An 11808-nucleotide genomic window follows, 5' to 3' on the forward strand; every position below is an offset into this window, starting at 1 on the left:
TGTCACTCTGCACCCACAAATGGTATTCATTCATTCATTCATTCATCTTCTGTAACCACTTGTCCTGTGAAGGGTCGCGGGCGTCTGCTGGAGCCTATCCCAGCTGTCATCGGGCGAGAGGCGGGGTACACCCTGGACGGGTCGCCAGTCTATCACAGGGCTCAAATGGTAATCAGCTACACCATAAAATTGTGATTGAGATTCTCTTGGGACAATTTGCACTTTAAGTAGGATTAGGGCACGTGAGGGCAAATGCATAAAAAGTATTTTATTATTATTATTAATGAATCACTTCCACTTTGGAAGTGGATGCATAAAGACATAGAAAAAAGAAAAAAAAAAGAAAAAGAAAAAGGTGAGACGAGCATAGTGGGTCCAAACAAAAACACAGCAACAACACAGAACCGTTAACTGAACAGACAGCATCTCGACTGTATACATACGTTAATCTCTCAGTTCCTATTATTGCTCCCCAGTCCAACAGGAAGAGTTGTGAATCACGAAAAAGTCTGAAAACTAGGACAAAGCAACAATGCAAAAAACACTCACCCCAAAATAAAAAGTGACAGGCGTCGGCAGTTAGGACCAGTTACTGCTCATTTGAGGAATGTAACCAAAAGGTTTAATTTCTTTAAACAAGATTTAAAAAAAAAAAAAAAAAAAAAAAGAAAGAAAGAAAGAAAGAAAGAAAAAAATGCTTTTGGTTCTTTCCTTAACCTGTGATGCAATATATGGAATGATGAGCTTAGAAATATTTTTCTGGGTCCATAATGCTCAAAGAGGTGTAAAAGCACTCATGGTTACACTGTATACTTGAACATTTCATCTGAGTGAGATGAGGTTACACACATCAGAGACATGTATCAGATCATTATTATGCGAGTTTCCCCACCCAACCGTAACCACTTACAAGTCAGATTTTTTTTTACATACAGCATAGAATACCGTTTAGATAGTGAAAGCACAGTTTTAAAAAAAAAAAAAAAAAAGAAGAAGAGGAAAGCTTGGATTCTACAGTAGTCCTTGTCCCTGGAGATGTGGGTGCTTGTCTGCTTGCAGCTCAGTATTTAATAGTCCACTGCTTGATGCTGGCATCATGGGAGGCAGTGACTAGGGTGTGCTCATCTATCCAGGCCAGGCCGCTAACGTGGTGCAGTCGATGAGTATCTGCAGACATTGAACCATGAAACAATCTTGTTACAAAGATATTAACACAGAGCAGTTTTCACACAGAAGAGCGTTAAATTATCAAGTCAAGTTCCATTCGCTTAACAGTAAATGATCGGCATTCATAATGTCCATGATCTGATGCAGTTACATAAAGTTACTGACGACAAACTAAAAACTTCAAACCATAAATCTGAATGTTGTTGCACATATGCATATTTTTGCAGGATGGATCATGCAGAGAAAATACGTAAATACAGTACATCTGTGTAAATCTGCATTCAAGCCAGGTCTTAGTAAGTGTACTTGTGCGCTTGTATGACCAACCTGGGAGTTTGATCCTCTCGTCTGGGTCACTAACGGTCCAGACATACACCATCATGTCCATCCCACCAGTTGCAAAGTGCTCATTGTCAGGCGACCAGGCCAAAGTCACCGGTTTGGCATGGTGTCCATAAAACTCATTTTTGACCTGGGCAACAAAGAGAAGAGAATGATTAAACCAAACTACTATAAGAACTAGACGCTGACTAGCCGACTAAATAGATTTATAAGACTGGGAAATTTATACCGAGTAGCCGTCTGCCACATTGTAAACTGTGGCAACTTTCCTCTCATCAATGGCGGCCAGATAGGCTCCATCATTAGAGTAGGCCATGTCAGTGATGGGACCTTTAGCATCAAGAACCTGACTCTCCTCCTTCAGAGTGTTGCCCTGGATCGAGTACAGGTGGACTTTTCCATCCTAATGTGGAAAAAAGCAAATATATGTCATTGAAATATCAGATATATCAAAATCTAATAAAGTAAGAGTGTAGGAAGTGTTGTTACCTAAATAGATTGTTATTACATAAAAAATGCAGACATTTAATCTCTTGATATCAAAAGCATTTTCTGAGATAGCACAAAGCTGACTTGAACTTATATTTGGCAACATCATTCATACAGATGTCCACTTACTGCTCCCCCCACTGCTGCAGTGGTGCCACCAGGATGGATAACGCCAACCTCTGCTTCATAGCCAAGACTGTCCAGTGAGAAGACTTTCTTCTTGTCCTTCAGCAAGACAATCTAGGAACCGCAGGAGGAATGTTGTAGATATCAATATGATCTATAGCTTACAAAAATAAGAAGAGTAGAGTCTCTGAACTATACGCTAAGCAATGATGACAAAGGCGTTACCTGCCCGATGCACACAGACAGTGACAGCCCTCCTGATGCCACTGACACACTTTTAGGCTGCGCATCCATCTTCACCACATCGGAGGCACTGAAAACCAGCAGATAGGAATATTTATATATTGTGATATTGGTTATGTTAACGTGGACATTTTTTCTTTAAGCTGATGGAAATCATTCTTAACATGGATGCGATGGATAAACATGCATGATAAACACAACAATCTGATAAGATACACAGGTGTTTACACGTAACAAAGCGATAATCAGAAATTTTTCTTTTTTGTGACATGAGCAAAGTGGCAAATCTGAACTCATTCAATACAAGAAGAAGACCAAAACAGATTGGGACAGATTCACGCTTTTAACTGCGCGGCCCACATCAAGTCTGTGTCCTTCAATAACAAGTCTGAACAAGTCTTTGTTTTGCTACCACCACGTTTCTATTTTCAGAAAGAATAGAGTCATTCCACCCTATAAGAAACAATAGGTTCAAACATTTAAATTAATAGTAGGCGTTAAATTCACTGTTGAACACACTATCAAAACCTTTACACTACCCTTCTTAATCCCACTGAAAACCTTTCAGATCGGGTCAGGCTGTTCCAGCTGAGATGGTTTTAAGATATATTTTATGAGGCTTTTATTCTAATTACTAAGTGAATAATAGTCTCCATGTAAAGGTATTTGGGAATTTCTAAATATAACAAAAAACAGAAAAGATAAAACTACTACGTTCCAAACTCAATCTCCTCTAAAACAGGATGTACTAATTATGTGAGCAGATAATCATTATGATCCCCTCTGAGTTAATGTCATGAACACAGCAACGAGTATGGGCGCCCACCTGTACTCCTTCTTGGTGATGCTGGTGTAGCGCAGTGTATCATCCATGCTGCACGTCACCAGCTCATTGGCGTCGTCAGTCACCATCTTGCTCACTTGGTTGCCGTGTCCCTTCCCAGAGAAGCAGCCGTTCTCTCCAGTTTCGGCATCCCAGTAATGTGAGGCAATTATTAAGGAAATGACGACTGCAGACACGGTAGAGGTGTTGCAGAAAAGTGGAGACAAGGTGCGTGGTATAAGATAGCAGCAATCTTTCATCATTCCACAAATCGTCCAGCCTGAGGAGTTGCTCAGTACCAACACTTTACTCACATTTAGAAAAACACTGCTTGGACAATGTTCTGAACATTTACCATCAATTCTGTAGGCTCAAGCTAACTATAGTTGCTGGGATTATTATGAATAGTTCAAATAATCTATTCTGTAACATTTGATACATCTGGCATATTTACACCACACCCTATGCACCACAGAATAACCTCATTGTTTGCATTACAAACGCATTAAAAGGATATTAATGTGTCCATCGTGACTCCCCGAGTAGATGTATGCTCGCCCTTCATTTTTGTGCACTGTCAGACACTGGATGGACTTGGAGTGACCCTGTAGAATGAACAAGTACGTGCTTTTAGAATATACTTTCAAGAATATATATAACTCTAGTTTTGTACAATGTTCCCTTTAGATTTGAAGACATCACTTCCCATGAAAGTCACACGACTATTTTGGGTGCTTCTGCATTTTTTGCCGTACTGCTGCTGCAACGTGTAATAGACTTGAATACATTAAAGTTGGTTTATTGTCCGAGTCCGACTGGAGCTTCAAGAAGAATACTACTGTAATGTTACACCCCTCTGTTCTCTCACTCTTAGCTTAGTCTCTTTTATTACTGTTCGGAAACACAGCTGACAATATCCAGAAACCGCATCCTTTAACTGTTGCGTCTAACCTTGATTGTGCGAATGGGCCTGTCAGGGTTGCTCTTGTCCAGGTAGTTGATGTATCCCGACAAGGAGATGCTGAGGAGGTGGTTGTTCTGCCACAGGCAGCCCAGCTGCTGGTCTGTCACATCAGTGCCCATCTTGAAGGTGGTGACAGCTGTACCTGCACCAACATCCCAGAGCTTCACCGTCTTGTCCCCTGAGGCAGAGATCAGTTGGGAGCTGTCAGGGCTCCAGCTGACCTGCAACATATGAGGAAGAGGGGTGGAGAAAAAAAATGTATGATATCAATATACAGTATATGTAAAGTTGGACATTTTGTGTACAAAGGATATTCAAGTGACCTTTAAATGTCCATTCAACAACAGAAACGCTAATGGTATGTGGAAAACACATCAATCAGTGGAAAAATGAATCAGTAACTAAAGGACAGAAGGAGGCCACGTCAGGACACAGTCTCTAATTTGAATAGGGAAATAAGCAACGTTTCAGCCTTTACAATCTCCAGGCAGACTGTATGCCCGCAGTGATTATAGCTGGCTTTCCTGAAGAACAAAACTCATCAAGTGTGAGAATAGCAGGATAAACAGTTCATTTAAACATATAAACACTTACAGCATAGATTCCTCCACTGTGGGCCTTCTCTCCACCCAGTGAGCCAATGCGTTCCCCAGTCTTTCCATCGTACATGAAAATCTGTGAAAAATACAATTATTAGGAAGACAAGAAAAAATATATTGTACACAACTATAATTTGTACGAGTTTTTTCAAGATAAGCCTTTCTTCTTAGGTTGAGACGCCAGTAGACGTTGCACATGTTAATTCATTAAAATGAAATGGTCATATGATGCCTACACCTGGTGATCCAGTGCTTACCTGGCCATCAGCGCCGGCTGTGACAAACCGACTTCCATCTGGAGCGAAGCGAACGCAGTTGACAAACTGGCTGTGATCCTTTAGTATTCACCGAGGAGAAAGAAGGAAAGAAAGAAAGTGAGACAGTATCCATACAGAAATGTTTTTTCCCTTAAAAATGTAGTTCATAGAATTTGGAATTTTTTTTTTTATATAGAGTATGCAACAAAACTGAGATTCAAACAATTATTTTTCTCTTGAACTGTAATGTTTGACCTTAATATAAGAATAAGAATAAAAAAAAAAAAAAAAAAAACTGCTTAGGCAGACTGCACTGAAAATACAGACCGTGTATTTACATATTTAACACTGAGCACAAGCACTGACAAGTAGAATAAGCCATTGTGTTATTGCTGTCATGACAGACCGAAACTCAGTCCTTCCTCATTTTGAACCGTCATGGCTGACCACAGCAAAAAATAAATAAAAAATAAATAAAAAATGCTGGGGACTCTTCAGGTACGGCATTAAGCAAGACCAGAAATTGCATGCATACACAGTAATACACACTGTTAAGGAAGCTGTAATCAAAATAGTTTCCTGCAGCCGTCCAAAAACGATATTGTTCCTGAAAATCACACGAGAGGGGTGGAAATCCAAATCCAAATTTACTACAATACTGGACTGTACAGTTGTCAGGTTTGTATGCAGAAAAAAGCATTAGACACAGATTCAAGGGGAGTGAGTATGCCTCTTGACTTTAATGATAAATTCTCTTCACTCGGTGCCCAAAAACGTGTTAAACATTTCAAGAGGGAAAGCCTAAATGATCACACATTCTACAAGAATTTATGGGGGAAGATGATTATGCAATATGGAAACAGAGGAACAAGGCAACACTGTCAAAAACCACCAGGCTGAGCCAGATTTGAAATTACCAAGGCAACTAGTTCAAAGTCAGAGAAAGTCTTAAGGCTACAACTGTGAGTTTTTTTATTTATTTATTTTTTTTATTGAGAACGTAAGCCAAAGAGAAAATGCAGTCACTAGCCTCTAACCAGAAGAGTCACTTATTTTCGAAGAAGGGTCCGACAAAAACAAACACACCAAATTTCTATGGTAAACAACAAATGTTAATCCCAGAAACTCACCCGCAATGTGAACTTGAACTTGAAAGGAGGCCCCTCAAAGAAGGAGCCGCAGGTGTCATCACTGGCAGTGGCAAGGCGGTAAGGGCGTGTCTGCTTTATGTCCACGCTGTTGATTAGTTTTGCATGTCCAGACACTTCTCCCACGGAAGAGCCAGAGTCCCACAGGAACACAGCCCCAAACCTGCAATAAGAGATAAAGATGTGTACGATTGTTTGATATTTCTGGGTTTGTGAAGCAGTCAATAATAAATGTATTACAAATACACAAAAATGACACCTTAACAAACATATAAGGCAGACTGTTAATCAGTGGGACTGCTTACAGTAAGAGGAGTTTCTCAGGAGACTATGTGATCATGGTTAGAGTTAAATGAGGTCTCACTAGTCACTCCGTGATTAAAAAAAAAAAACAACAGATACTCACTTCTCTCGTCCCTCCCCAACAACAGCAATTCTCTTGCTGTCCTCTGTCCACGCAATGTCCTTAATCTTCCCAGAAATAGGGGTATACTCATACTTGAGTATGTGCTCCTTCTGGGTGGTGTCCCAGATACGGATCTTTCCTGATGCATCTGAAGGGTTTTTGGACAATTATTTTATTATAGTATCAACATTACTCCAGTAACTGTAAGCACACATGTGGTGATGAGCATATTTTACCTCCAGATGCAATGTAGTATCCGCTGGGGGCATACTTGGCAACAGACACTTGATGGGCATGCTCAGTGTAAATGTCCGCAATAGCCGGGTTCTTTGGAAAACAGGAAACAAAAGTCAACAACCATAAATCGATGCATGGTCAAGGGAACAGTCAGTTTTTAAGTGGGACTTGGAAATTTGGCCATCATTCATCTAGAGCTTTTTCACACGAGGCCATTTGTCTAAAGGCAGCAGGGAAAGCACAGATTCATTAAGTGCCCCAGTAAGCCATGTCAGTGTACTAGAATGTGCAAACCTCCACTAAGGACTGCAGCCTTTATTAATGCACTCTCTTCACTGCGATAAGTAAAAATGTCTGCCATGAAAAAAGTCTTAACTTTTACTTGTTAGATTAATTAAGAAAATTTACAGGGACATGTAGACTTATGACTGTACAAATTATACACCTTTAAACAACTGCTCAGTTCAACTCAAACATATAATCCATCAGATTAAAAAAAATAATACTAATAAATTATAAAAATTGACAATTAAACATTGGTTGAATTGCTAAAACATAATTCAAAACCTTATGCAGACTGCATTTAGTACACCCTGATGTCACCCTTAGGCGTGGTTGCAGGTGCAAGAGAGGCTGCACTAGTGTGCCACAGCAGGTGCTTTAAGAGGGCACACTAGAATGTCTGACATTGCAGTGTACCCAGAGGGTGTGGTAGAAGGTGAAAGGTACTACAGTTAGTGAGTAAAGTGTAATGATAGCTAATGTGAATGTTGGCCAAAAGAAGATTCAGCTTTAAGAAGAAATAAAAACTGTTTAAAAAAAAAAAAAAAAAAAAAAAAAAAACTTAAACAAATTACTTCAATGTTCCTGATGATGACACACTTCCCATTGGTGTAGAGAAAGTTGTTGCCTTTGGGATCACCGCCAATCACTTTTGCAACTCCCCTCTCCATCTGCGGGAGGCCGGCGAATACATGCTCTAAAAAAAAAAAAAAAAAAGAGGCAGACAGAATGTAAAGTTTAAACCAGATCACACTGAAGAAAGTACTCGATTGAACTACAACACAAGAGATCACTTGCAGACTGTGGTATTTTGAAGGCGCCGATGGAACCTGAAAACCTGAGTCAGCCAGCAACACTGAGCTCATCATTTTCAGGACTTTTCTGATCTGTTGGTCTGCACTGCCATGTTCAATCATTTTGGTCAAATGAATTTAACCTCACTTTGCTAAGCCATTCTGTCAAGATTATTCCAAATGCATTACTGATTATTTAATGGCTGATTTTATCTTTGGGCACAACTATTGTGAAGAATAAAAAAACACTCATCCATCAATATACAGCATACATTAATCTTCTATACATGAAAATGAGAGCTGTCGTTTAAGCCCATTGGATCTTACACTAACAGTACATTGTAGTAACGACATTGGTGCAGTTACTGGGCTTCCGCATTGCTTTCGCAGTTGTGTTTCGACATTTGTTCGCCTCTGCACAAGCAGCAACATTACATTTACTGTGAAAACTCTTCTCAACAGCAATGATTCGGCTTTCTGTGAGCCACTTCCCCAATACATGTCCCTGACTATCTGTCAGACAGCCCCTGTCTGGACATGTCATAACAATGCGATGCGAGCACAACTATTTCCTCTAGCTGACGTTAGCTAAACTGGCTAACGCTAACTTGACAGAGCTCTAACCGGCTTCATTGTGGTGCCAGGGCACCTTCATAACACACCGCGCTCATCAGATACATGTGTGCACTAAACGTGAAAGCATCACAGCATAAGCCCAGATTTTGCCTTTTACACGCGGGGTGAAGTGCCAAAAGTCGTGCAGCTATGGGCGAGGCTAGCTAGCTAGCTGCGAGCTACCTGGATGACTAGCCGGATCTGATGACTAGTGTCGCTGATAATATTAACAGTTTCGTTGCGTTTTCCTTCATTAAAAATAAACGGACTTACTCAGTTCATACGGCATTTTTTCTTCTTGCCTCTTGCTTGGCGTTACGCTTCTAAATGAATGAAAGAGTGGAGACAGAGAAGCTCCTGTGCCAGTGCGCTACACTCTCCGGTCACACAAACACGGAAGCGGGTGCAGCTCTCGCTCAGCCTGGCTTTGCCCATATATAGTAAACTCAGATACTACGCTGCGGCTGTCAGCCAGTAGCCGTGCGCTGCATCTATTGGGATAAATTTCACCTAAATATGGTCTCTCAGGCTCCAGGGCAATTATGCCACCGATCCAATTGGCCAGTTTGAGGGCGAAGTCTGTGCCACTCAGGTTTTTTTTCTAAAAGCCATGTGTCCTTTGACAAGCAGAAAAAGTAATTTCACAATCATCAAATATTACATATATTACATACATTATAATACAAGCAACACAGATTTCATCAATTGTGCCTGTTTCCTTAACCAGGTATCCAGAAAATAATTATAGATTACTACTATGTCATAATACTGTATAATCTTCAATATACATATAAAATATGTGCAAATTACATTGAATCAGGCAGCCTACGTTAAGTTTGGATTCAAGAAATACTTATAAAGCAAAGACGAGTGATTTGCGTGATAAAGGGTTGCCTGAGAGGCCTGACTTAGGGCATCAATGTCACAAAATAACGGAGTACGCTGCTTTGTCCACGGAGGAATTATGGCAGCATGAATAACCAAATGAATTGCTCAAAAGTGTAAATTAAGAAAGGTTTAGCAAGTGTCACCGAGATAGCTGCTGATCCACATTTTCATGACGGTGATTTTAAAATCTTATGTCATCCTCTGCGTCAGTGGAGAGCATCACACGCCTGGAATAGGACTGGGGAATCCCCTGACCTATTTAGGATGGAGCCATTTCAGACAGTGGAAATATAATATGTTACAATAATACAGAATTTAAAGACTGTGTCGTCACAGGTGTCACTGAGAAGTACCCAAAATGTGCATCCTCAGCAGGGGGACAAGAGAACGCCCCCCTGCGTTCATCTCAACAACAGCTCTGACACAATAAATAACAGGAATCCACGGCATGTTTCAGGGGCCCTGTCTAGCTTTGGCCCAAAGCTGCCCTGAATGAAACAGAGGGGGACATTGTTGTGCTGCACGTTTGTTTTACATTTAACTGACTATTTAGTATCTTTTCTTCCAATCCATTTGGTCTTCGGTGTATTAGGATTCAATAATTACTTTTTATTCATTTAATTAGTTATCACATACTACTTACTGAGGCCATTTGTTTACTTGTTGCTCACTTCACTAACATTCACTCGTTACTGATGAATTATCACTTATTTATCACTTACTTCCTGTAAATTGTACATACCGTTTCTGTTCAATATTCCTGCGGTACTCTGAGCCATTGTACCGAAATTTCATTTTGATGGAAATCTAATTGACAAATAAAGTCTGTCTAAGTCTGTCTACTTGTTTAACTTAAACAAACTTTGACAAAAAAAAATTTGACAATAGAATTTGACTTGAGTTCAAATGAAAAAAAAATATGTAACTCTTTTTACACTAATGCACATGCAGTATTATTCAACCCCTAGCTTCAGTACTTTGTGGAGCCTCCTTTAGCTTTTAAACCTTCTAACAAATGTTTTTGGTAAGCGCTGACACGCTTCCTAAACCTCTTGATCAGAATCTTTGCCCATTCCTCACCTGCAAAAACCTCTAGGTCAGTGATGTTTGATGGCATCCATGCTGCAACTGCCTTCTATAAATCCCTCCAGCGATTTTCTTTTCAATTATTTAATAATTATTGGAATTCATACTGAATACCTTCATATACATGGTTTATATATGTATCACAGCTGAAGCAAATGAAGGATCATTATAGAGTTCCCGTATGTTTCAACTCCACTTTCGGACACACAAGATAAGATAAGATAAGATAAAAACAACTGTAATCTCCATATATACTGTATCTGACATGTGCTTAGAAAATAACAGTAATGTTGTCCTTGTACACAATAAATATGGCCATATGCAAGCTGTACAGTAAATATGAAAATACACTATATCTCCAGTAAATTGTGTAAAGGTTGTTGTAAGTACAGCCGAGAAGACAACAGTGAGTACAAACATGTGCTCCATATACATATATTATACATATTGCCTGATGAGGCAGATGACAATGAGAGGCATATGTTATCAGATTACAGTTAGTTGAGGATATAGGTACTGGGCGCTGTGGTGTTGTGCAGCCTGACGACTGCTGGTAAGAAAGAGAAAAACGCTTTGAGGCTTGTGGCTGGAACGGTCTGTGGCTGAACATTCTCTATCAGCTCGCCATAGAGAGGATGAGGGGAGTTCAGGATGGCTTCCAGCTTCCCTCTCATCCTCTTCTAAACATCAGAACCAGTGCCTGATGGACTAGTCCTCATTGTACATGGCTTTAGCAGCACAGAAAAGTAGTGCACATGGCATCACAGATTGATATTGGACATGATCTTCAATATATTATTGTATATTATGATAATAATATTGGGGCGGGACAGTGGAGAGGTGGTTAGCACTGATGGGTCCCGGGTTCGAATCCATGGGCCGACTGGGCCTTTCTGTGTGGAATTTGCATGTTCTCCCTGTATCTGTGTGGGTTCTCTCCAGGTACTCCGGCTTCCTCCCACCATCCAAAGACATGCTCATTAGGTTAATTGGTGATTCTAAATTGGGCGTAGGTATGAATGTGAGTGTGAATGGTTGTCTGTCTCTCTGTGTTAGCCCTGCGATAGACCTGTCCAGGGTGTACCCCCGCCTCTCACCAGATGACAGCTGGGATAGGCTCCAGCTGACCCCCGCGACCCTCAACAGGAATAAGCGGGTACAGAAGATGAATGAATGATAATAATATATGATAATGAAAATATTGCACAGTGTTGTCAAAGTCAATGCTAATTCACTTATCAGTGATGTGTCACTCACACATTTAGTTACTGATTTATTACTTAGCTACTTTTGAATCTTGTGTCATTATATCGTGCCTTTTGTTTGTTTTTGTTTTCCTTTA

The 11808-nt window shown here is 40.2% G+C and overlaps 1 protein-coding gene across 1 annotated transcript; it reads right to left on the reverse strand.

Moving 5' to 3' along the window:
* Positions 1-248: 248 nt before the first annotated feature.
* On the reverse strand, positions 249-9063 carry wdr1 (WD repeat domain 1). Its single transcript, XM_084542845.1, has 15 exons — positions 8766-9063; positions 7659-7780; positions 6801-6891; positions 6565-6712; positions 6141-6321; positions 5011-5088; positions 4749-4829; positions 4142-4375; positions 3706-3795; positions 3194-3348; positions 2350-2437; positions 2128-2238; positions 1739-1912; positions 1495-1639; positions 249-1167 (listed from the first exon to the last, which is right to left on the reverse strand). Exons 1-15 carry the CDS (start codon positions 8779-8781, stop codon positions 1061-1063), a joined length of 1821 nt encoding a protein of 606 aa, XP_084398971.1. The 5' UTR covers positions 8782-9063; the 3' UTR covers positions 249-1060.
* Positions 9064-11808: the final 2745 nt, after the last annotated feature.

This window comes from Chelon labrosus (assembly GCF_963514085.1).
Source record: "Chelon labrosus genome assembly, chromosome: 4".
NCBI classification, from domain to species: domain Eukaryota; kingdom Metazoa; phylum Chordata; class Actinopteri; order Mugiliformes; family Mugilidae; genus Chelon; species Chelon labrosus.

Bases quoted from the DNA above. Each gene is read 5' to 3' on its own strand.
- wdr1 (XM_084542845.1), bottom strand. The intron at 6,322-6,564 runs GTGAGTATCTGT...CTCTTATTGCAG, and splicing joins GTTGGGGAGGGACGAGAGAA to GTTTGGGGCTGTGTTCCTGT. The intron at 4,830-5,010 runs GTAAGCACTGGA...TATTTTTCACAG, and splicing joins CAGCCGGCGCTGATGGCCAG to ATTTTCATGTACGATGGAAA.